We start from the raw sequence: 26,940 nt of genomic DNA, 5'->3' as shown, positions 1-26,940 counted from the left end.
CTGCAAACACACACACATGCAAATGCACAGAGTATGTTAAATAAATAAATCATATTCAGTGCTCTCCTAAAGTATTCAAATCCATTAAACTCCACATTTTGTCCCATTATGTCAACAAACTTCTCTGTAGTTTCACTGGATTTTATGTGATAGATCAATACACCTTACAATGAAACCATGCTTTTGTCTTAGATATTTTAAAAAAATGAAGCCTTCCTGAGCAAATATTTAGTAGACACACTTTTCACTTTATTTACAGCTTTAAGTCTTTGGCTGGTATGCCTCTATCAGCTTTGCACGTCTAAAGACTGAAATGTTAGCCCTTTTTTTTTTTTTTTTTTTTGAAGCTCAGTCAATAGCTAGCTTTCACGTGACGTCACATAGCTATGCCGCGAGAGCGCGGAATGCAGATGGAGGGCAGGAAGTGAAGTAGCCGAGGATTTGCCATCTGTAAACACGCCCATGTTTTGTGCCGTTTACGGCTGCTCCAATCGCTCCAGCAGAAAAAAGGAAAAGCATTATTATCGAGTGCCAAAGGTTGTCATTCATAAAGGTGAAAGATGTAAAAAACTAACCGAAAAACGACTTAAAAAGTGGATTACAAATCTACATCTGCGGTCGGGAGGAGCAAAGTCTGCTAATGCGAGTGTCTGTAGCGACCACTTCGTCAGCGGTAAGTAGCAGAACACACTTCTTTTTTTGTGGTTCTGTTTACCATTAGTTTGTCATGAAATGCCTATTTATGTAGTAATGATTGTTAAGTTAATGTAGCCGTAGAGAGGCGTTGTATGTTTGTTTTAGCCACTATTGCTAACCGCTAACATCTCCACTAATATATTTACATATGAACTAACACTCACCTTGGCAAAGACCAAACGATAATTATCGCGGAGCCGTTTGGTGCCGAGGTTCTGGACCCACCCGCTGACAAAAAAAGTTTTATGCCTCCAGACATTTGTAGGCTTTCATCTGCTGTTTAGTGTAAGTAAGACGTTTGAAGTGCCAGATAGTTCGTGATATCAACAAATCTTGAGGTTCTCTCGAAAACTCACTCATCTTGATGAGATAAGGGTCACATCCAACATATCTGTGAATTAACTGTTTGTATCTTCGCCTGGAAACTGGATCTAAATCCCTACAATACGGACTCTCCGCAACTCTCCTCCATCTGAAATCGCGCCCTCTTCGCGCGTCATCAAAATCACGTGACTGAAACCCGGCTGCAGTGAACAAAAGGTTTTCTAAACTTCAGCAGGATCCTGCTTTATTTAGCTCCATCCATCTTCTCATCAGCTCTGACCAACTTCCATGTCCTTGCTGAAGAAAAGCAATTCCACACCATGATGTTCCCACTACCATGATAGGGATGGTGTGTTTAGATTGTTGGTTTCGGACAAAAAAAAAAAATGGTCTCAGAGCATCTTCTTCAAAATCTTTACTTTGTCCCCTACACCATGCTGTTGTCTTTCTCTCAACAACATTCAACAATTATGCCACTCTCCTATAAAGGACAAATTTGTGGAAAGTTCAACTAAAAGCTGGTCTGTCAACAGATTCTCCCACCTGACCAGTGAAATTAGTTGTTAAGTGTCAAAATGTGGAAAGGTCCAATAGATATGAATACTTTTGCAAGGAATTGTCGTAATGTTGCACATACTCAATCCTGATCTGTTACACACACTTAGAAATACATATTCATGCACCGCATTTGTTTTACAGCTGCATAAATTGACAATTACCCTTTCATGGAGAGTCTTCCTGCATGAAATACTCACCATAGAATCTAGTTTGTCAACAAATTGCATCAGAATATCAGAGGAAAGGTGGGGGATGGTCACCTAACTCCAAAGCACCAGTCCTATGCCTGCAGGTCAGGGTCTCACGGTCTGTTACAGCTTATTAGGCAAAGGTTTGTCGACATTTTCCATGCAGACATGGCTTCCTGTCCTGTGACTGCTCTCACAAGACGTTTCTTGTGCAAAAATTATACTTTAAAGTTTCCATGAATCAGGGTGGCAGAACTGCAAAGTGAATTAACAGAAACCACCAAATTCCTCGTGCAAAACTAGTGAACTTTAGAATAAGCAAACCTGGATCTATTTTGAGGTTATAGGTTTCCAACATCCTTTGGAATTCACGCCATTTTCCCTTTCCTTGAAGGAATTTGTGGCAATTCTCAGTCATTAAGTCCTCACCCTGCCTCTTGGCTAGCACACCCTCCTCACCTGCACCTGTTTCCACTATTTACACTCAGGTCACACCCAACCTGCAGCAATGATTGTGGACTGCTGAATGGGCTTTAAAACACAGAAAATAACACTGAACTGATCGGCGAAAAAAACTGAAAATTCTGCCAAAAAATTCAACAATCCCTTTTATTCAAACAAACCAACAAAAATAATAATGCCAATTTTATTAGTATGGTGTAGGGCCTCCTTTTCAGAATCAGAATTTTTTTCATGCCAAGTTCATACATACAAACAAGGAATTTGTCTCCGGTACACTTTGCTCTTTGGTTTTGTTTTTGCATTACAGAATATACATATTTACAATGTACAATATACACATATATAATAATAAAAAGGTGCATTTGCAACATCTCTATGCTGTTGTTTTGTACTCTATTGAATGTTCAACAGAGAAACAGCCTGTGGGAAGAAACTGTCTCTGTGGCAGCTGGTTTTAGCGAACAATTTTGCGGCCAATACAGCGTCAATTCGTCTTGGGAATGACATATACAAGTCCTGCACAGTGGTCAGAGGGATTTTAAGCCATTCTTCTTGCAGGATAGTGGCCAGGTCACTACGTGATACTGGTGGAGGAAAACGTTTCCTGACTCGCTCCTCCAAAACACCCCAAAGTGGCTCAATAATATTTAGATCTGGTGACTGTGCAGGCCATGGGAGATGTTCAACTTCACTTTCATGTTCATCAAACCAATCTTTCACCAGTCTTGCTGTGTGTATTGGTGCATTGTCATCCTGATACATGGCACCGCCATCAGGATACAATGTTTGAACCATTGGATGCACATGGTCCTCAAGAATGGTTCGGTAGTCCTTGGCAGTGACGTGCCCATCTAGCACAAGTATTGGGCCAAGGGAATGCCATGATATGGCAGCCCAAACCATCACTGATCCATGCTTCACTCTGGGCATGCAACAGTCTGGGTGGTACGCTTCTTTGGGGCTTCTCCACACCGTAACTCTCCCGGATGTGGTGAAAACAGTAAAGGTGGACTCATCAGAGAACAATACATGTTTCACATTGTCCACAGCCCAAGATTTGCTCTCCTTGCACCATTGAAACCGACGTTTGTCATTGGCATGAGTGACCAAAGGTTTGGCTATAGCAACCCGGCCGTGTATATTGACCCTGTGGAGCTCCCGACGGACAGTTCTGGTGGAAACAGGAGAGTTGAGGTGCACATTTAATTCTGCCGTGATTTGGGCAGCCGTGGTTTTTGGATACAATCCGGGTTAGCACCCGAACATCCCTTTCAGACAGCTTCCTCTTGCGTCCACAGTTAATCCTGTTGGATGTGGTTCGTCCTTCTTGGTGGTATGCTGACATTACCCTGGATACCGTGGCTCTTGATACATCACAAAGACTTGCTGTCTTGGTCACAGATGCACCAGCAAGACGTGCACCAACAATTTGTCCTCTTTTGAACTCTGGTATGTCACCCATAATGTTGTGTGCATTTCAATATTTTGAGCAAAACTGTGCTCTTACCCTGCTAATTGAATCTTCACCCTCTGCTCTTACTGGTGCAATGTGCAATCAATGAAGACTGGCTACCAGGCTGGTCCAATTTAGCCATGAAACCTCCCAAACTAAAATGACAGGTGTTTCAGTTTCATTGTCCAACCCCTGTGTGTGTGTATATATATATATATATATATATATATATTCTTTGAGCACGTAATTGTCTGCAAAGCAGAAGCGATAAATTGTAATGAGTAAGGTATAACACTGGGTTATTGATCACCTATTTATATATGTCTGTTACAATGGGACATTTTCCTATCACATATCCACCATGCGTGCAGGATGCTGCAGCATCGATCATTATGTGTAGCCTTTGCTTGTCAATATCACAACCTTGTAAAGCGCCTAATGGGTAGCAAGGCCTTAAGAAAATCATTACAGCATTTCGTCCTCCGGTATTGATCGGTGTGCATGACCACACTTGTGTTTATGTGTGCAACTTGATTTAAGAGTGTGTCCAAGCAGCCCAAAGCAGAGGTTAATCTTTGCCTCATGGTCAGCAACGACTCCTTATTGCTGCACCACATAAAGGGACGACCTGTATCTAAGCAACGCCTTTCAGTGTAAGGGCGAGGTTGGTCAAGTGTTGGTTGTGTAAAGGTCGATGCAGCATCCTTTTAAATGTCCAGTGTCTGCAGCTAAAGTCTGGGCTTAATTTGTGTTTCCAGGATGCAAAATTTATATGAAAATACAAGATAATCTGCCACTAACGTTTGGAAAAGTAATTCTTACAGGTTGAAAAGATCGTTACCTATTGGCAGAGTTTTGTTCCCGGGAGCGGAGACCAGAGGTTTGAGGAAACTACAGTCCCTTCCGAGATCCTGACTGCTAAAAAAGACGGAGGATGCTTGTGCCATACGAGTGGGTGGGGAACCTACAGTGAAAACAAAAAATAACATTTTTGTGAAATCGTTTATATCCACTATGTAAAGTTGACCTGTAACATTTTTTTTGTCATAAACTGACTGTCTACAAATCATTTAGACAGCTTCCTCAAGTCTTCTTATTGATCAGCCAGGGGTCATATGACTTAGAAATAATCACGAGTCCCATTGGTGAGGTAGACAAAAGTAATCAAGTCCCAGGCCTACAGTTAGCTGTTCAACACATTTAACAGTGGCTCCCTCCAAACAACAGGCTTTTGTATAAAAACAATAGACTAGTATAAATAATTTCAAAGGTTTCTTTAGTTCATTGAAATATATATACTGTCATATTTAATAAATATTTAATAAATTAGAATATGCCTTACAATGTGTTTGTCAGAATAAAGGTACCTTTTAAAAATAAGAATCTTTAAGAAGGTACTTAATTTTGTGGATTGATAGAGTGAAAGATGGATGACCAGATAGAAAGATTGGGATCCATAATTTTTTTTCCATATTTGTCCTGCTGTGAAAAATTCCTTGATGAAATTTCAGACTTTGTGAACTCTGTAGGAAACCTGAAACAAGTGATGCCACTTTATTTTCAGTACAAGCAATGGGTTCAGCACTGATCTAAACACTTTACACATTTCAGATAAACTGAAAAATGTGTGTCTGAGCCAGATTTCTCTTTAAAAAGGCTTTTGTGCTACAAACATGCAACCTCACCTGAGAGGGAGAAGGGGGGCGAGCTGTGTCCACTGGTGCCGGCGTTTTCTTTGCTGTACAGGGACAAGGACGAACTTGGTTTGGAGGTCGAGGCGCCACTGGAAAACTGGCGGGTTTTACTATCTAAGAACACAAGGAGAGGTGTTACACAGGGACTAAGTCCCTAACGACTTATATAATTTACAATATCACTTCTGCAGTATTATAGGAGGAACCTAAAGGAAGAATTTCATTTTTATTATAAGACAACAATCCCAAAATCACATAAAAATTAAACATGACGTCCTTTATTAGAATGTGCTACAGATTTGGGAGAAATCAATAAAACTTGCTAAGTTCAAACAAAAGGCCTTAACATTTACACCCCATGCTATGTAGATGTATAATTCCTGCATTCTGCAGTGTTTTCCACCTTTCCAGCAGATAAGCGGTCCTTTGCACAGAGCACCCTGTGAATTCTTCACCAGGTAGTATTTTAAGTGCTTCTGCTTCTTGGGTTGGGTGGATAACTTCAGGTTGATGTGATTTGAAAACTCCGTGAAGTATCTGAAACCCTTTTCACCGCAGCCCACACAGTTTCCTGAAAAACCTGGAAGAAAAGGTAACCAGTGTTGGAATTACTACATAATTTTCCAAAACCTATTACATGAGCCTTTACGGTGCTGTTGTTTGCCCAGCACTGAGTACTCATTTCACCAGGAGTACTAAAAATGATAAGCCGTCTGAGCTCAGGAGGGCAGACTGACCTAAAAGTGCATTTTTCCCATTCTCGTCAGGCAAAAAGCGGCGGTCCACAGCACACACCAAGATGTGCTCGGGGATGCTGGGAGACTTGGCGCCGACCAGCTCGAAGCCTGCTGGGACCTCGATGGGTTCTGCTGCTATGGTGACAAGACGTAGGTCCTTTCCAGCCTGACAGAATCCTAAAGGATGATGGTGTTTTTCAGATAAAGCACAAAGCTTAAGTGGTAACCATCTAACTATTCATCATAATGAATTTTTTGAGGAAAAAGTTACTCTTTTATAAAGTAAACCTGTTGAGATGATACCATCGAATGTGCAGCAGCCATCAGGTGCAGGAGTTTGCAGGTAGGGAAGTGGAGGGCTGCTGCTGTCTGAGTCCTCATCATCCTCCAGCTCCTCCAGATCGTTGGAGGAGGAACCATTCAGAAGATCATTTGCCTCCTCACCATGGAGTGCCATGTCAGGTTTTGACTTTACATCTGCTGGAAACATCATATGTGATTATTGTCACCAGAACAACATTCACATCATTAGATCCAACCATTTTGTAAGTCCTTTCATATAAAAACATTCTGGGGAAAATACAGCTATATGGCTACTTTACCTCACAAAAGTATTGATACCCCTTGAACTATTACAACCACACACTACAAAGCATTGTGTTGTGACTGTATGCAATACAAAAAGAGTGCATAATTGTGAAGCAGATGGAAAAGAAAACAAGGTTTTCCAGATTCTTTACAAATACAAATCTGAATCTGCTGCAGAGATCCAAAGCTTAGGAGTGAAAACCTGTTGACAAGACATGTATTAGTTATACACTCCACAAATCTGGCCCTAATGGAAACGGATCTTGTTTTTCTTCGTCTCCTGAGGTTCCTACCTTCCATATTACCTGGAAATGGCTCTGGCTGCAAGTAGAGTTGCGTGAAGATGGGCTGTGGATCTCCGCTGCTGGAGCGCAGCGACGCTTCGATAGAGTTGTGGAGAGCCTCCTCAAAACGAGCAGACTTCAGCTGCCCCGCGTACGAATTCCCCATTATCTGTGGGAGCACAGAAAAAAAAGCAGCACGGCAGCAAATGTGCAACGCTGTTTATCTCAGCTCATCGATTTTGCATCTTACATAATAAGGGAAAGCCAAACAGATGGTAAAACAACTACAGACCCCTTCATCACATTTTTTCAGCTGAGAATCTGCTCATTATGGGTTGATTTTAAACTTTATCTACAACTAAAGTGAAGAAAAATATTTTGCTAAAATATGGGTTAATTAGTAGTTAATACACTTTATGCATTAAACTGTAGATGTAGTTATTGTTTTGTGTTATTGATTTTGTTTGTTTTGCTTTCTTGCGTTGTGAAATATTAAAAAATAACTGGATATCGTATTTTTACACCATGCAAACTTTCTTCTTTTTTTTTTACATATATAAAAAATAAATATGTTGATATTTTTAGCTATTTGGCAGGCATGGTTTAAAAAATTTAATTTCACGTTTCTTTCTGCTTTTCTACACTAAAAATAATGTTCAGTTACACATATTTAGACAATTTTTTCTTTTTAAAACACCATGGTCCAGGCCACTGGCTTTTTCCAAACATTTCTGGCTTCTCTCTGCCTTCTGTCGGCTCAGGCCACTGTGCCTTCAGTGCCCCCCGCTGCCCCTCCACCACTCAGGGACATCTGCCGAGGTCAGGGCTGTGTTTGCCTGTGATTGGCCGGCTCTCTGGTGCCAGGTGGCTGCTGGACAGAGGGTAGAATGTGTGGGCTTAGATTTACAAAAATAGCAAAAGGGAGGGGTAAAAGAGAGAGAAAGCACACCAGAGGCAACTAAAACGGGATAACAGCTATGATCCGGTGGAGTTTTCTTCTCCAACTCCTATATTTTTAGCTTGTCATAACACATCAGAGCTGTTCCTAACCCAGTCAGGCAAACTTGGAGAGATGAGAAGCAGAGCAGGAAAATAAAAAGTGGGGGTTGGCCGCCTTTCTGACACACAAGTTTGACCTGAAATGCCCCTTTCATATTTGTCCTTGGATCACATTCAACTAGTGAAGACCAGTGTTGTGATAAACACCACATGGAGCCAAAATGAGGAGGTCCAGCTTGGATTCTTCAACCGTATCAGAAAAAAAAACATTTAATCTCCTTTATAGTCTGACAGAGGTTCCTAACAGCTTTTACATGTCATAAGTGATCTTGACCAAACTGTTTAGTTTAAAATCCAGCTGAAGAAGTTACATAAGTGACATTTCTTTTAACGGAATTATGTACAGCTTTTCTTTAACAGAAAATGTGATTTGTTTTCTAAATTAAAAACCAGGCTGTATTCCATGTCTGAAAAAATCTATTGTCTTTCAAAGTCATAATTTCTCTCAACATTCAAGAGTTTTAACTAGGCATTGAATTATCACGCTATGAAAACCTTAAGTAAAAATTACATCTCATGGTATATTAACAAAATACATTTACACAAAATTATATAACATGATGTAGCTTTCATTTAAAATGAAAAATCAACAAATACTCCCACTGCCAACAAAATATACCCTTTCATTTCATGACCAACACATATTTTTTACACCTTGCAATCAGCTGAAGGATCCCATAAAGGGGTTAAGGTCAACCCACCAATGTCTCCACTCGCACAGTCCCTGCCCATCCTTACTGTCGCGGAGCCTGGTTTTGCACTTCCTTGTTTTTGTAACATTGATTGCTCACACCGTGCTCCATTCAAAATGGACGAAGTTGAAAGTGCTCTCATGGAGCAGGTTCGCCTGCACTGGCATGTATATGATACCTCTATAAGGGATCACAAAGATATTGAAATGGCTTTAAACACATGGAAGTGGATTGCTGCTGAAATCGGTCTGTTTGTTGTAAGTCATGAAAAAAATATGTGGGATAGGTTTGGGAAAGCCAAAAAAGAAGTCCACGGAAGAAGTGGTGATCCAGGTGGAAACAAACCAGTTTCCACAGGTTATGTAGTGTGCTGCTACCTGTCTTACCGGAGAGTACTACACCAACGCTAGCGTCAAGTATAAATGCATACAGCACTTGTTCACGTTCACCCGCCGTCAGCGGAGTCCCGAGTGACACTCTGAAGCCCAACTGTAACTGAGGATATTGAACTATGCAACTATGTTCATGAGGATCATGACATACAGCTCAGCCTTTATTCCTCAAACGTCTTGCACACTGCTCTGATGAAGCCTGCGAGTTGTTAGCCACACCCCTTTGGCTCTACAATCTCAACTGCATGGTCTGAAAGCACACAGGGCCTGTGATCTCAAGAGATTCACTTGTATGCTGGAAAAAAAGACAGTTATCTGTAATGAGCTCATGGTTGCCAGCACTAGATCATTCTCTGCTCAACACTCTAGGACCTTCCCTGGCGTCTCATTACAATCACTTTAAGATATAAGAATGCTACAATGAAAAATGTTTAGGAAATTTGGCTAACATAGCCTTTAAAATCTTGATTTACCTTAATGCCTAGCATAGCATAATTCCACACATAATATTGATTTCATGCTTACTCTTTGCTCCACACAGCCGGACAAAACTCCGGTCTCTCTTTCACTTTCTCTGGCATCTCTTGAAAAGCACTTTAAACCTAAGTAAGGGTTCCCTAGAAAATATAAGCGTGTTGAAACAATATCCTTTTAATACCTTGGTGTATGTTAGAAGAAGTAACTGCTAAGTACATATTTTAAATTTTTTATATCTTAATTCAAAATCCAAGCAGGCAGCAGGGTGTTAATTTGATTTAAATAGGCTTTTTTCCCCTTCCAGGCCTCATTTCTTCCCATGCCTGGACAGGTTCCAGTCCTCATGTTTACTTAACAACCCTCCTGGCGAGGAATCTGGCCAACCCAGACAAAAGACCAGATTACCAATGCCTGAATGTGCTGTCATTGAGATAAGCAGCTTAATAGAATAAAGCTACAGTACTTCTTGCCTAACTGATGGAGGAAGGTGAATGCAAAGAGAAACAAAGATTTCCAGTGGGCATTTTAATATGGCCACTATCTGTGGATGATGTTTGTCCTCTTTTTTTTATTCCTGGCTGATCGTCACGCCCCGACGAACACATTTGCCATTAACCTGGTGTCACCTGAAGGTGACCTTTTATCACCCGTGTGTCCAAAAACAAAGCGTGACCACCGCAGAGGTCGAAGAGCGGATGTTTTTCAACATGGCACTCAGGTGGTTACTGAGGTCATCTGTAGTAGTGAGTGGCTGCGCCCTCTCACTACTACCAACTTGACAAATGATCAAACCAGCAGGAAAAACAGTTTAATATCTAAAGACTAACGACCAAAGAAGGGGAGTTCACATTAGTGACCAGCGGCCAGGGAGATGCTCAGTTAAGACCATCACACAGCTACTGGGTGGCAACAACAGATTGCATGAATTTGACCCAGGGTCACACTGAGTGAGTGAAATCTTCATTCAAAGAACTTGAGAAGACCACAGTGGAGAAAACATGAGAACCCACTAGGCCCGTGCTGGGTACCAGCGTCAAGATATACCAGGGTTTTAACAAACAAATAAAAATTTTTAGGGAATCCCATACCAGGCTAATTCCTAAAACACACACACACACACACACACAGACTACAAGTGAATATTTCAACAAATACATAATTTAAAACTTACAATGTTGGACTGTTCCCACGCGTGAAGGGACTTGATTACCTCGGCTACATGCTGAGTCTAATACTCAGCAGAAATCTTCAGCAAAGGCAGTGCCATTCTTTAGTGAAACACCTGCAGGAGGAGAAACAGAGAAAGTTGTGATTAGCTGACAGTTAATGACACAATAAAACAGTACTGACATTTCAGATAAAAGAAAATAGTAACTAGGGGCACATTTCTTTAACAATGTGTGGTATATTCTGATCTTGTGGTATGAGATCCTGTGATATTGAAACACTACAATATTTTTCATCAAAGTCCAGTCTATATGGTGAAGCCCAATCCAATTGCTGTCTTTATGTGACTTCATCTGGTGAACTAAATAATTATAATTACTGAATAAGAAGCTGTGAGCTTGAAGACTGATTCCCTTGCAGACTCTCATTTTGAAGCATAAAATAAAATAGTTATTGTGTTGACAGAGTTGTTGACATAGGTTTTGTATGAATGAAAAAAATTGTGAGAGGCAACATATGAATTACTTGTAAGCACTATAAGAATCCTGTGACTATGTCTGTTAGCCACTAATACTAATACTATACTAGCCACTAAAGTTAGCACCTGAGCAAAGATTCCTATCAATCCTAAACTAGCTTTAATTATAAAATATTTAGACCGATCAAATCTGAACTGGCATTACCCACTGAAGAGATTCCTTCAAAATCATATTGAGATTAACACAACCTATATTCTACTTCTAAAAATGCAAAAAGTGAGGATTTTGTGTTGATGCCAAACAAAAATGTTTGGCATCTACATAACTCTAGCATAGAATACATTTTAAAATATCTTGTAAATAATAAATGATTTTGGGTACTAAATTAAGAGTGTTTTTGTAATTTGGAAAGCCAAAGTAAATTGTGCTCTGTGTAGTTTGGTGCTACAGGTCAGTTCAAAGAGCATGCTCACTGATAAAATGAATAAGTAGTTATAGCCACTCAAATATTAAGAGCAGCCCGAACTGTGACATATGTATGCCCAAACGCAAGGCTCAAAAAAATGCGCTACATGATACTACCATGGCCTTGGGGTCTATTTTCATTAAACACATTTGGGTGTTTTAGTTTGCAGCATTCCCTCCACACAGTCACTCCTTTCTGAATGGATTCAACAACTACTTTGACCCTTAGACGAGGTATTGTCTAGCCGTTCAGGCTCTGATATACTCTGATACAACAGAAGCAAACTTCTCTCGAAAAACACTATCACAATCTACCCAACCATCACCTCTGACCAAGGCACAGTTCTGATAGAGCTGCAGCTGGGTCTGGGGGTCCAAGTTCTTCAAACAGCAAGGGTACACAAGTCGGCTCAACTTGCATTAACTGACCACACCGGAGCTCGATATGTGAATGATTAGCCAGCTTGATAGAGTAAAGAGTTAAAAAGGTCAATATATCAGGAGGAAGCATGCGCTGCTTTACCTCTGAGACTTCTGACTCAAAACAAAAAGGTATATGGACAAAACACATTAGCTTGTAACACAAAATGCTTTTTCCACAGCTGAGTGCTCCCACTAGTGAACCTCTATGAAAACTCTCACACTGAGCTGATTACCCAGAGTCAAGAAATATTCAGTTGCTTATCTCATCACGTAGGATGGTGACGGAGTGAAGGACGCAGATGGATCTGGACATGAAGGAACCATAAATCTAGCCTGCAACACAAACCACAACCCTGAGGTGGTTTTAAATGTCCTGTTTTTCAAGTGATGAGACTGGAGGGAATGTTGACGTGCTGGTGTAAATTCCCAAAAGAGGAACTTAGTTAAAATCCGAAAAGGATTCAGGTTAATGACAATAAACAATGTGTTGCATTCAAACACGCCCCTTGTTGACAAGCTGCTTTAATTATGTTTAATTATGTTAAAAGCATAAAATCTCAGAGGAGAAAAAAAAGAGAAGACATTTTTTTAAATTATACCTTAGATTTACAAAAAGAGTATAGCACCATCTGTGCTCTCTGTAGCATTGATTTACTTTGTTTGTCAACATAGTAGTAAAAACAAAATGCAGCCACTGAAGCTTGGTTTGAAAAGTTAATGCTAAAATATGAAATCTCTCAAATGCAAAAATTTAGTAATTTATTGTATAAAGTAATTTTAAAATGCTATGCTTTGAGCAAGATTGACCAAGTTTCTGTATTAATTAAATCAAGTTCAAAATAAACTTTTTTAAATTGAGTAAAATCAAGTTAAAAAACACAATCCATGTATGGGGATCTTTCTTCTGACACTGACTTCTCTTTCTTTCCAGTCATTCTTTTGTTTCCTTCTAAAGAGCATAATTACATTACAATGTTTACTATAGAGGCAGGATTAATCTTACCTTCCCACCTTTCATTCAAATTGAGCAGAAGCTTCACACCAAAGTCAAATTAAAGCAAATTGCTAAAGCTGTTTTACATTTTATAGCCAGATAAGCTAAAACAAATGCTGAAAAGTTGCATACAATTAAACTTGACACTCAGCTATTGTTTCATGATTGCTAATAAAATAACTGGAGGAGTGAAAATAGTTTAGTTAAAACTGTTTGTAAAGATTTTTTTCCTTCCTCACGGAAAATAAATACATTAGATTTTACTGGAATTCAACTGAAAAAATATCTCATTCGCACTACATTGATCTGCTTTAACATTAAAATAAATAGCAAAAGATCCTATGGAGGAAAGACCTTAGCACCTTTTTAACATTAGAAAAGACATGAACCATCAAACATGAGAGAAAAGGGGGATGGGGTAAATCAATGAGGGGAAAAAAGAACAAACATCACTTCATGTTTTCTAAATGAGGTGCTAAAAGCCCATATCATTAATGCTGTATAAGGGCCACATGTGGCACACAGTCAAGTTAAACAGCTTCTTCTGTACCTTCCATGACTCCTCAAATCCCTGATGAGCCCTTAAAATCCAAATCCAGTGTAAAAAAATCCACAAATTTGTAGGCAACTCTTCAAATAAAGCACATAAGATACAGTAAATCCTTTTGGGGGAAGAGTTTATCCAAGCAGCAAACGTATGGGGTTCAGTCCTCTCTTGTAGTGAGCTTTGTCAAGATTCCACACAGAAAGGATTGGGAATCCTTCAGTGGAGCAGAAGCCCTCCTTTCCTTCTCTCTGCCTCTCTATCTCACCCACATGCAAACAAACACGAATCGACATAGACCCCTCCCCCTAGTCCCCTGCGCACTCCTCTGTCCCTGTGCCATTTGCCAAGCAGGAGGGAATCCACTGGGGGCTCATTCATCTCGGTCCTGCTGGCCCCCCGCGGTGACAGATGCTATTGGGGGCCCGAAGAGCTAAGATGGGTGTGTGTGTGTGGGGGGGGGGATACAAAGACATGGTCTCACATCTGCCTGCTGCAACATGGCTCTGCCACGCGTGACCCGCTGTGCATCAAGACATCCTCCATGGGCACCCTGGAAGTTTTCATTTTTAAGAAGTCACGGTTAAGGGGTTGTGCTAGAAGTTGGGGGTGGTGGTAGATCTTTGAATTTGCTCTCACGCTCAGCTCAAGCTGCCACACCCAACATTTTATTGGGGACCAATTTAGCCATGGGGCAAGAGTGGAGGGGGGGGATCCATCTCCAGCAAAGTGGGGACAGGAATGTCAGGTCAGCTTGAGCATTTTGTCGTCGCAGCATTACCCAGGATTGACCCCACACACCAGGCTTTTTTAACTCCTACTATAAAAACCAGGGACTCATCCAGTCAAAATAAATAAACAGAAATGTGCCACAAATCAACATCTGCTGGCAGATGTTGGGGATTATATGTCATTACTGTTGCTGATAACACCTTTTCATGATGTTGCAAACAGGAGAGGAAACCGAATCACTGGAGCCTGGGTGGAAATTTACTCAAACACATCCACATGTACAGCATGCATCAGAAAGTTAGACAGATCAAATTTATATTGACTCAAATAGGCATTTCTCAGTATGAGATTCCTACTGTAGGACAATCTTGAGGAAAAATACCACAGTTTAACATGTCAGTAAATTTTCAAAACAGAAATCTTTTACATGATCTCATTGCCTTGATTTAAAGTAATATATCATAGACTTTAAAAGTATAATAATGTTATCCGTAAGATTCATACATTATTTTTTATCTTGATACATGGACTTAAACAAAGATGTAAAATAAATATCCACAAAATTTTATTATAATTGTAGTAATGTGTGTGATGTATCATATTTCTTTTATATAAAACAAAGAAGCAACATTTATTTCTACAGCTACTTAAACAATATAATAATTCCAGTATAATACTGTCATCTACACCATATATTTAAGTTTTTTTTAGTCCACATTACGTAAGGTAAGGTAAGGTAAGGTATGGTATGGTATGGTATGGTATGGTATGGTATGGTATGGTATGGTATGGTATGGTATGGTAAGGTTATTTATATAGCGTTTTTCAGCAACGAGACACTCAAAGCGCTGTACATGCAATTACAATACAATCACAACGAAAATAAACACAGATACAGACAGAAAAACAAATCAAATGATAAAATCAAACAACAGAGGTAATTTAAAAAAAATAAAATAAAGAGAATAGAATGATGGATAAGAAAATTAAAGGAATACTGGACTGAAAACATAACCAATAATGTTTAGATGGCACAGTCAAAGGCCACTCTAAACAAATAAGTTTTTAATCTTGATTTAAAGCAACTTAGGGTTTCGGCGCTTTTACAGTTTTCTGGGAGTTTATTCCAGATTAGTGGAGCATAAGAACTAAAAGATGCTTCTCCATGTTTGGTTCTGGGTATGCAGAGTAGATTTGAGCCAGAAGACCTGAGAGGTCTGGGTGGTTGATACACTGACAAGTCTGTAATGTATTTTGATGCTAAGCCATTCAGTGATTTATAGACTAACAGAAGTATTTTAAAGTCAATTCTCTGAGCTACAGGGAGCCAGTGTAGGGACTTTAGAACCGGGGTGATGTGCTCCACTTTCTTAGTTCTAGTGAGGACGCGGTCAGCAGCGTTCTGGATCAACTTTTTAGGCAGACCTGTGAAGACACCGTTGTAGTAATCAATTCTACTAAAGATGAATGCATGAATTAGTTTTTCAAGGTCCCGCTGAGACATTAGTCCTTTAATCCTGGAGATGTTCTTTAGGTGATAGAAGGCCGACCTAGTTACTACCTTTATGTGCCTCTGAAGGTTCAGGTCTGAGTCCATCACTACACCCAGGTTTCGAGCCTGACTGGTGGTTTCTAGCTGTATTAACTGAAGCTGTGTGCTAACTTTTAACCGCTCTTCCTTTGGTCCAAAGATTATTACTTCAGTTTTGTTTTGATTCAGCTGAAGAAAATTTTGGCCCATCCAAGCATTGATTTCTTCTAAGCATTTACCCAGCACTTGAATGGGTTCATGGTCACCTGGTGACATCGTAACGTATAGCTGTGTGTCGTGTGCATAGTTATGATAACTTACGTTGTTGTTTATTAAAATCTAAGTTAGGGGGAGCATGTAGATATTGAATAGGAGGGGCCCTTAGATGGACCCTTGGGGAACGCCACATGTGATTTTTGTGCTCTCTGATGTAAAGTTACCTACTGACACAAAACAGTCCCTGTCCTTCAAGTAGGATTTAAACCAGTTGAGTGCTGTACCGGAAAGGCTGACCCAGTTTTCCAGGCGCTCTAATAAAATGGAGTGATCAACAGTGTCGAATGCTGCACTAAGGTCCAATAACACCAGCACTGTGGTTCTTCCACAGTGTGCATTTATACGGATGTCATTGAACACCTTGACAAGAGCAGTCTCTGTACTGTGGTGAGCAGGAAGCCTCACTGGAGGTTTGATATAGGCCTGTAGTTCTGTAGTAGCAGCTTATCCAAATTGCTCTTTTTCAATAGAGGTTTGATAATTGCTGTTTTCAGGGCCCGGGGGAAAAACACCTGGCAAAAGGGAAGTTGTTTATTATTTGTGTTAAATCAGACGTTATGACAGGCAAAGCTTTCTTAAGGAAAGCTGTGTGTAAAAGATCGAGACAGCAGAAGGAAGAGCTTAGTTACTGTAAGATTTCTTCTAAGATTTTGCAGTTTATTTGGTGAAATTGGGAAATTTTGTCAAAATCAGTTCTAGTTGGAGACAACATTGGTACTGGAGTTGATGTGGATGTGCTGACTGCCTCTCTGATCTTTTGGGTAATATGTATTGTATTATGTCCTTTTGCACTTCCGCTCTTTACAGAATAACACAATTATAGCAATCTATTATAACAGTAGGTGGTTAATTAGTCAGGCTATCTGCTCCACTATCTAGCCAGCAATCAACTGCTTAACAGAAAACTATGGCTGTCTTTGGATTTGTGTTCTAAAATATTTCTAAACAACTGCTCTTCCCTTTATTGTAAACTAAGGCAACATGTAGCAGCCCTTTAAAAGTCAACTAACTGGTAGTGCACAGCAACAAGTGGGCAGGGGCACTGTTTTGTTGTAGCAAAAATTCCTGTTGCTCTGACAGAAAGACTTCAAATGGTATGATAGAACATTTTAGTCTTTTTTCAAACGGTGACCTTTTAAAACCTTGGTACACATCGATACCAACTCATAGCTAAACTCAAAACTGTCAAATTAACATATAAGCAGCTTCTTTTAAAATGAAATTCAATGTCACCGATTTTTGAGGTGAGACATAAATTTTGCAATAACCTTCAACACATTCTGTTCAAACACACACCAATAATATTGACAAGGAAAGCATGGTACATGCACGCTATTTGCTGTTAATTTGTAACTGTAGTAAAGTCTTTACAGAGTTAAAGTTTCCTCACAACAGCATTGCATTCCACAATGGCAACTCTAATTAATGGCTGATTGAGGTTGTGTAAAAGTGGATATAATCAGATTTTTGAAAAGCAGGTAATGGCCACCAAACAGCATCTTTTGTCTTCTAAAGGTGCATTCCCACACACAAAAAACCAATACTTTTCGAGATAGAGCTTGCATGTCCTGTTGACATTTGAATTGTTTGAAAAATTACAGAAAGGAACTGATGGCATGGATTTTTCTCTAATCCGGAAGCTATTCTGGCAAACCATTCGTCTCCTCAAGAGGGGGAAGCAGTGCTTTGCCAACACTGTTCACAATGGAGGTGGGGAGCTGCTGACCTCGACAGGGGACATTATCGAGCGGTGGAAGGAGTACTTTGAGGATCTCCTCAATCCTGCCGTCACGCATTCCCTGGTGGAAACAGAAGCTGGGGACTCGGGGTTGGACTCTTTCATCACCCAGGCTGAAGTCACCGAGGTGGTTAAAAAGCTTCAAGGTGGCAGGGCTTCAGGGGTAGACAAGATCCACCCTGGGTACCTCAAGTCTCTGGATGTTGTGGGGTGGTCATGGTTGACACGCCTCTTCAATATTGCGTGGTGGTTGGGGACTGTGCATCTAGACTGGCAGACCGGGGTGGTGGTCCCCTTTCATAAGATGGGTGACCGGAGGGTGTGTTCCAACTCCCTGGTAAGGGCTATGCCAAGGTATTGGAGAGGAGAGTCAATAGTTGAACCTCGGCTTCAGGAGGAACAGTGTGATTTTTGTCCCGGCTGTGTAACACAGGACCAGCTCTACACCCTCTACAGGATGCTCAAGGGTTCATGAGAGTTTGCCCAACCGGTTCTCATGTGTTTTGTGGACCTGGAGAAGACATTTGACTGTGTCCCTCGTTGTGCCCTGTGGGGGGTGCTCCGCGAGTACGAAGTCGGGGGCCTTTATTAGGGGCGATCTGGTCACTGTACAAGCGGAGCAGGAGTTTGGTCCGCATTGCCGGCACTAAGTCGGACATGTTCCCGGTCCATATTGGACTCTGACAGGGCTGCCCTTTGTCACCAGTCCTGTTCATAAGTTTTATGGACAGGATTACTAGGCACAGTTAAGGGCTGGAGGGGTCTGGTTTGGGGACCATTGGATTTCGTCTCTTCTTTTTGCAGATGATGTGGTCCCGCTGCCCCCCTCTAACCAAGATCTAAAGCATGCGCTGGGGTGGTTAACAGCCGAGTGTGAAGCAGCTGGGATGAAGATCAGCTCCTCCAAGTCCGAGGTCATTGTTCTCGACCGGAAAAGGGTGCTTTGCCCTCTTCAGGTTGGAGGGGAGTTCCTGCCTCAAGTGGAAGAGTTCAAGTATATTGGAGTCTTGTTCAAGAGTGAGGGAAGAATGGAGCGGTAGATCGACAGATGGATCGGTGCGCCTGCCTCAGTAATGGGGACACTGTGCCGGTCCTTTGTGGTGAAGAGAGAGCTAAGCCAAAAAGCAAAGCTCTCAATTTACCGGTCGCTCTACGTTCCTACCCTCACCTATGGCCATGAACTTTGGGTCATGACCGAAAGAACGAGATCCCGGATACAAGCGGCTGAAATGAGCTTCCTCCGCAGGGTGGCCGGGCACTCCCTTAGAGATAGGGTGAGGAGCTCGGCCAGCGGGGGAGCTCATAGTAGAGCTACTGCTCCTCCACATCGAGCAGAGCCAGTTGAGGTGGCTTGGGCATCTATATCGGATGCCTCCTTGGGCTTCTCCCGGAGGAGCTGGAGGAGGCTCCTGGGGAGAGGGACGTCTGGGTGTCTCTACTGAGTCTGCTGCCCCCGCGACCCGGTCCCAGATGAAGTGGAAGACGACGAGTAAAAGTATGAGTTTTTGGGTTTTGCATAATTGAGAAGAATTTACACAACAATTTAACAACTTATCCAAGAAGCCGAGTTAACCTATTACTGCTAAGAATTTCTGTTCAGTTTTCCTGTGAAGGCCTGCACCGATTTTGCAAAGTATGCATGTACATAAGCCAATAAACTCGAGACTAATAATCATTATTATCATGAGATTTTCCAAAGAAATCTGGCAAGTTTAGGTCTGATAACTCACTGCGCTCCATTAGTTCAGTTGCAAGACCTTTAGAGATGTACAGGTCCTTCTCAAAATATTAGCATATTGTGATAAAGTTCATTATTTTCCATAATGTCATGATGAAAATTTAACATTCATATACTTTAGATTCATTGCACACTAACTGAAATATTTCAGGTCTTTTATTGTCTTAATACAGATGATTTTGGCATACAGCTCATGAAAACCCAAAATTCCTATCTCACAAAATTAGCATATTTCATCTGACCAATAAAAGAAAAATGTTTTTAATACAAAAAACGTCAACCTTCAAATAATCATGTACAGTTATGCACTCAATACTTGGTCGGGAATCCTTTTGCAGAAATGACTGCTTCAATGCAGCGTGGCATGGAGGCAATCAGCCTGAGGCACTGCTGAGGTCTTATGGAGGCCCAGGATGCTTCGATAGCGGCCTTTAGCTCATCCAGAGTGTTGGGTCTTGAGTCTCTCAACGTTCTCTTCACAATATCCCACAAAATATCCAAAATCTCCTGATAGCTAGCTGCATTGACCCTGCCCTTGATAAAACACAGTGGACCAACACCAGCAGCTGACACGGCACCCCAGACCATCACTGACTGTGGGTACTTGACACTGGACTTCTGGCATTTTGGCATTTCCTTCTCCCCAGTCTTCCTCCAGACTCTGGCACCTTGATTTCCGAATGACATGCAGAATTTGCTTTAATCCGAAAAAGTACTTTGGACCACTGAGCAACAGTCCAGTGCTGCTTCTCTGTAGCCCAGGTCAGGCGCTTCTGCCGCTGTTTCTGGTTCAAAAGTGGCTTGACCTGGGGAATGCGGCACCTGTAGCCCATTTCCTGCACACGCCTGTGCACGGTGGCTCTGGATGTTTCTACTCCAGACTCAGTCCACTGCTTCCGCAGGTCCCCCAAGGTCTGGAATCGGCCCTTCTCCACAATCTTCCTCAGGGTCCGGTCACCTCTTCTCGTTGTGCAGCGTTTTCTGCCACACTTTTTCCTTCCCACAGACTTCCCACTGAGGTGCCTTGATACAGCACTCTGAGAACAGCCTATTCGTTCAGAAATTTATTTCTGTGTCTTACCCTCTTGCTTGAGGGTGTCAATAGTGGCCTTCTGGACAGCAGTCAGGTCGGCAGTCTTACCCATGATTGGGGTTTTGAGTGATGAACCAGGCTGGGAGTTTTAAAGGCCTCAGGAATCTTTTGCAGGTGTTTAGAGTTAACTCGTTGATTCAGATGATTAGGTTCATAGTTTGTTTAGAGACCCTTTTAATGATATGCTAATTTTGTGAGATAGGAATTTTGGGTTTTCATGAGCTGTATGCCAAAATCATCCATATTAAGACAATAAAAGACCTGAAATATTTCATTTAGTGTGCAATGAATCTAAAATATATGAATGTTAAATTTTCATCATGACATTATGGAAAATAATGAACTTTATCACAATATGCTAATATTTTGAGAAGGACCTGTATGTAAATGTCTGAAAACAGTTTTCTAATTTTAACAGAAAATGGCAGTGGAACACTGAAAATACAACAAACTTTGAAATACTACAAATTTAATTAACCTAAAAAGAGCCAAATCTGAAATTCACCTAGAATATCTCAGAAAAAATTTAAATGAAAATAGAATGCAAAACTGTTTTTAAAATGACAATGACAACTAATACGATTTCAGCAGCTATGAAATAAGCTATTAAGCTAATTAACAAGGTGCACAGTGGTGCTGTTGGTAGCACTGTTGCCTTGCAGCAAGAAGATCCTGGGTTCAATTCCCAGCCGGGGGTCTTTCTGCGTGGAGTTTGCATATTCTACCCGTGCATGCGTGGGTTCTCACTGGTTATTATGTCTTCCTCCCACAGTCCAAAGACATGCCTGTTAGGTTAATTGGTCATTCTAAATTGCCCTTAGGTGTTTGAATGAGTGTGGTTGTTTGTTGTTTGCGACCTGTCCAGGCTGTACCCTGTCTCTCACCCATAGACTGCTTGAGATAGGCACCAGCTCCCCCACGACCCACTATGGAAGAAGCAGTAGAAAATGACTGACTGAAAAAAAAATGGCTAAATAACAATAGAATATTTTAGAAACTCACAAAGCAATAAAAGGATGATCACATATTTGTCCGTCATATGCGTGGTTATAGTTTGCAAGTCTACACATGCTTTGAGGCAAGTTACACTCAATCAGTATCAGTTAGTGCATGATGTTCAGGTCATTTTATGTTGTAGACCAACCTGTGTGAGGTGCTGGCTTTTCTGCAAACTCATTAAGGTCAGGAAATGTCAGCAAGAATTTGTCAGGTAAACATTAACCCTCAGCAAACTCACATCCACTGGATGGCAGGAATTCCAAGTCTCTATCGGTGATGCTTTTACCCCAAAAGGTTTCACCTAAATTTATAGGTTTTCCTTTTATATGAGATAAGATAAACACAAACGTTTGAATCATATAAACCTCTTTTTGTATCTAGATGACAACGTCTTTGATTATGCCTACAATAACTGCCAAACAACTATTAAGATTAAGCTTGAAAGAACTACATCACATTTTTCAAATTCTTCATTTTAAGTTCAGGATTTTCTACACTCTGTGAGTGATGTTCCAGTTCATTACCACAGACACGGTCAAGAGTTATTTTAAGTTGTGTACAGCTCTTCTCACCTTCATTCCAATGGCTATATAGTGGCTCTTTGAGTGTGAAGGCTGCTGTAAACAACAACATCAGCCAATCGGGTGCCTTCATTAGTCCATTGGGAGCTTTGCACTCGTTTTTATCAAATCTACCAGACTTGCCTAAACACCAGGCTACTGTTTGACTGTAAATTGTATCTGTCTGCTGCCAATTTGAGCACACATTTAAACTTCTATGACGTCTCCAGCAGCATATTTGAGTATTGGTTTATCTGTTTTAACATAAGTGAAATGTTTAAACTGACTACTCTGATAACAGCAAGTTCAATTAGAGGAAAAGAGTAGTCGGAATCATTCATCTCCAAGCCCCTGACTTTGACGTGTCCTGTCTTAAGCATCCTATTGAAAGTAGAGATAATAAGTAAACTCTGCATTTTCTCTGCCCACAAAGACTCTGTGTGAAAAGAAACAACAGAGTGTAGATTGAAAACTTTCCCGCCCCTAAGCTCATTCTTCACCACTTTGAGCACCAAAGAGGACAAAGGGACAGTGCCACCGGAGGAAAGACAAGTCACCATAATTGGGAAGCCTGGGAAATAATAGGCTTAGGGCCTAAGTTGAAAGTTGGAAGGGAAGGTAAGAAAATAGTTGATGTAGCAAGAGTTCTTCTTGGAGTATCTGTAGCTAAAAAATAAATATTTTGTATGGGTGTAAAAAGATTTTATAGTATGAGATACAGCAATTTCTTGTCAAAGGCAAAGCTGTCTGTCGAAGCTCAATCCAATTGGTGTCAGCAGGTGATTTCATCTGGTGAAGCAATTATAAGTTACTATAAAGAGCCCTGGATATGACACTATTGATATCTGCGCAAAGAAGCCTATTCAAATGCATGAAGTCAATCCCTTTGCAGCAGTCCGTCCTTCAGACAAAGCAAGTGTCAAAAGTGCACTTCCTCAGCAAGCACGCAGCGACAGTGGGAAGGAACTGGCAGTAGGAACACTGTAAAATCAGACAATAGAGGTTTAATGATACATCCAGTTCAGGAAACGAGACAATATGCGATATGGAATCACGAGAACAAATACAGATTTTAGCAATATTTTTGGTGAATATAAAAGCCCCTTTTTTGTTTTTCTTTTCACAAATATAGTTTTACAAATCCCAAACTGTTTTATAGAATCTGAATAGTGTAGAGTGTTCCAATGTAGGTATAACAAGTCCATGTATGGTATTATTTTGTCTAACTAACTCGTTTGATATGGGGTCATAATCTTTCATGTTTCGCAAGATTCAACCGTTTTAAACAGGGATCAGAACCACAATTTATGGTAACAGATTGTAATACAAAGCTTTCACATAATAACATAAAATAGAATTAAATTATATATTAGATTTCAATAATATATCTCCGTAATTATAGAAAATACTTGACTACAAGAAAACTAGGATGCCATGGTTTAATTTGCTTAGAGATATCAAACAGATAAAAGACGGGACAAAATGGCAACAAATCAGTACAAAATCAGTAAGGAAATTATTGAAGTTTGGAAATGACCCGGAGCCATCCTGCAGCCCGACAGTCAACCAAAACATAAGAAAAGAAAACAAATACCTTAATGTGAAAATTCCCGTAGCAGAATTCTCTTTACTACCAGAGCGCAGTGGGCTATGTAACGCCACGGGTGTGAGGACTCGCGCTTCTGTTTATTATCTGTGTGGCTGGTCTAATTTCCTTATAAAAGCCCCAAAAAAATTTCTCGGAAAACCTCCTGCTCCTCAGGACTACCTGCTGAGCCCTGAAGTGCAAATTGCTGCTAGTGAGGATAGCAGATGAGCTAAGGTCATTCATGGCTTTCCAGTGAGCCAAACAAACAATGGCAAACATTCCAGCTGAATGCCATTGCTGAAGTCGGCAGCAACACAGAGAAAGAGAGAGACAGTGCTGCCCTCAGTGAAGATAATAGCTTCAGGGTACGTGTGTGCGTGTGTGTGTGCGTTTGTGTTTGGACATGTGCTTGCATGTGCATGCCTGTGCACATGAGTTCTGGGGGGATTATCTGTGGTACTATAAAGATGGGTTGAAACAGGGTTTAAAGCCTGATGTGACCAGAGGGAACAGGGGTAGGGTCTTTGGGCCTGAGGAGGGGTGGACAAAAGGAGCATTTGGGCAGATGAAGAAGTCATCATCATTAAGCCACTGGAGGTTTACTGTCCAGTTATAAAACTCATTTTAAAATTAGGGGAATGGAGGAGCGTGTGTATGTGTGTGTGTTAAAGGGCAGTGGAACTTGGGAATCCTTGGAGAATGGTCAAGTAACTCGCTGAGGAACATATAGGAGCTAATTCATTAGGGGACAAGAAGGCTTTATGTTTCCTCCGGGTTGATTGGAGTTGTGACCTTGCCACACACTGCGGCCCAGAGGATGAGTTTAAGGGCAAGGTATTTAACCTTAAACTAAATGTCAGCCACAGACAAAGGCTAGCATCATCTCATGGCAAATGCCTATCAAACGGAGAACTGATGCAGCACAAATGGAAAACATCCTTAGTTAAAAGATGCCAGTTCAGAACACTGCTTTGTGCAGCTGATTTTTATGGGACAATCTACGGGTTTAAAGATATTATCATGTGTGCAACTGGAAGTGTAACAACTGGTCAATTCATTGATTAATTAATCAATATGGACTCTGGTAAGAAGTGATAAAAAAAGTTTCCACAATTTAAAGATTTAGGCATCTTATCTGGAGACTCATCAGGCTGAATACCACACATCATCAGTAAATTATGTATATTTAACTATCCACTCGATAACATTCTGGCATCCAAGGCAGTCCTTTTCACAGACATCCGGTCTGTTTACTACTTTTGTTATTTTAATTACTGCTGTAAATTTAAGTTACATTTTCCTTTTAATTATTCTATTCTAACTTGTGTTCTTTCCCTCTTCTGTCAATCAATGTTTTTTTACACTTGTACTTTTTAAAATTGTGCATTCTGTTTTAAACTTTCTAAATTATGCTATTTGCTCTGTTTGCACTGACTCATGTTAAAAAATAACTGTGAGAACATAAACTCTAGCCTCAGATTAATAAAGCATTAACCAAATCAATCTCGAAACAGTGTTTTTTAAAGCAAATGTGTTGCACGGGTAATGCTAACAAAGAAAGATTGTTTTATTGAGATTATTTAAGAAAAAGGTAATCTATCAAAAATTCTATAACTAGATTAATATGTATGAGCTGAAGTAAAAATAGTATTGCATTTGTATGACTGTAACTGTATTTGATGCTGTAAGTAGACTGGTTGAATAAAATTTGCGATCTTTTACCAAACAGTATGCAGAGCGTGCAGTTAAGCCCAATCATTTTCCGTTTAATCAAAATGTTTATTTCCTGATAGTAAATGAGATAGAGATCTCTCAAAAGATAATAAAACAATGTAAAAGAAGTATAAATTTTGTAAAATAATCTGTTTTTATTTATATTTTAGTAAAAAAAACGACATGTCAGAATTATTTATAACCATCCATATCCTCAACAATCAATGCAAAAAAATCTTTACTGGCATTATAACAATTTGTCAGGATCTGGGTTGTGTTTGTGTTTTGTTTCAGACTGTGCTGGAGCTCTCAGGTGTGCTGGGTGACATGTGCGACTTGTTCCACTGATTACTATGAGGAGTACATAAGCAGGAGGCTGCCAGCACTTCAATGTGAGAGTGTTTTGCCACCAGTGGTACAAACCTGAGCCATATCTAAGTTTATGCTTTGTACTTCGACCTTCGTTTAACTTTGTTTTTGCTCCTCTGCAGATTTTGAGAACCTAAGCTTGTAACGGAGTTTCTGGACTTCGTTTCTGGAAGTTATTCTGGATGATCAAGCCTATCTTCGTTCAGAGGATTCCTATCCTGTGATCTACCTTCGTTTGGATTTGCATCAAGATGGCAGCTTCCTGTCCTCTCCGTCTCCCGAGCCAAGCCACAAGCGTACCCTGTCCACCCTCCAACATAAACCACCGCACATTGAACTTGTTTCTTTGTTCCGTGCTCACACAGAACAGCACCAAGTGAATTCTACGGATATCCCTGCTTAAGACCTGGATCCTGAGTCTCATTCCCCCTGGCAACCTGACCACCATAACCCAGTAAGCTGATCTCAGAATAATGATATTTATTTGTTCTTAGTTTTGTCTTACCTTCTGTTACCTGTACTCATCCATTCTCTTCACTTCTCTCTCTACAGTGAGATTTTTGTCTGTTTCTTTCCTGATTACATCACCAATAAAACAGTCTTTATTTTGCTTCCTCCTCCTGAGTGTTCTCTGTATGTGGGTCAGAGCTATTTCGAACATAATGACATAATTAAACCATTCTTATAACTGCTGATAGTTTTTTTTGCATGTTTCCATTGGTATCTTTGAGAATTTATCTTTGGTGATGACATTCAAGTCTTTAAGGCTGAAAGGTCTTGCCATCACCCTAATTTATAGCTACCGCAGGAGACTCAAATAAGAAGCAGAGAGTTAAGAAGCTATTTAAAATTAAACTATTTTCTATGGGACACGTCTGTGTCATGATTCATTCAGGTTTTTTCTCTTTAAAGAATTATCTGTAACAT

At 40.5% G+C, this 26,940-nt stretch overlaps 1 protein-coding gene and 1 long non-coding RNA gene across 20 annotated transcripts in view; one reads left to right on the top strand and one right to left on the bottom strand.

The window, feature by feature from the left end:
* Positions 1-26,940, bottom strand: part of greb1l (GREB1 like retinoic acid receptor coactivator) — an 82,071-nt gene that overhangs the window by 29,815 nt on the left and 25,316 nt on the right. For 7 of the 17 annotated variants that reach the window (XM_047369331.1, XM_047369338.1, XM_047369337.1 and 4 more), the window contains exons 1-8: positions 13,683-13,860; positions 10,776-10,886; positions 6,994-7,153; positions 6,401-6,592; positions 6,113-6,289; positions 5,779-5,955; positions 5,367-5,489; positions 4,523-4,645 (exon numbers count right to left, since the gene is read on the bottom strand). In XM_047369331.1, the coding sequence (XP_047225287.1) occupies positions 4,523-4,645; positions 5,367-5,489; positions 5,779-5,955; positions 6,113-6,289; positions 6,401-6,592; positions 6,994-7,150 (949 nt within the window). In that variant the 5' untranslated portion in view covers positions 7,151-7,153; positions 10,776-10,886; positions 13,683-13,860. Of the gene's footprint in view, positions 1-4,522; positions 4,646-5,366; positions 5,490-5,778; positions 5,956-6,112; positions 6,290-6,400; positions 6,593-6,993; positions 7,856-10,775; positions 10,887-13,682; positions 13,861-26,940 lie in introns of those variants that run through there. The other 10 variants (XM_047369346.1, XM_047369347.1, XM_047369348.1 and 7 more) reach the window with 8 other exon arrangements.
* Positions 8-26,623, top strand: LOC124870573. Of its 3 annotated transcripts, none has more exons than XR_007038816.1 (4): positions 8-673; positions 25,939-26,036; positions 26,136-26,467; positions 26,566-26,623. It is a non-coding gene; the product is annotated as an uncharacterized LOC124870573 (long non-coding RNA). The 3 variants fall into 3 exon arrangements; XR_007038815.1 differs by lacking the exon at positions 8-673 and adding an exon at positions 24,450-24,765; XR_007038817.1 differs by lacking the exon at positions 8-673 and adding an exon at positions 24,450-24,765 and having other exon boundaries at positions 25,939-26,059.

This window comes from Girardinichthys multiradiatus, chromosome 6, assembly GCF_021462225.1.
Source record: "Girardinichthys multiradiatus isolate DD_20200921_A chromosome 6, DD_fGirMul_XY1, whole genome shotgun sequence".
Taxonomy (NCBI): Eukaryota; Metazoa; Chordata; class Actinopteri; order Cyprinodontiformes; family Goodeidae; genus Girardinichthys; species Girardinichthys multiradiatus.
Note: the sequence above shows the minus strand (reverse complement) of the source record. Positions and strands in the feature narration are given on the sequence as shown.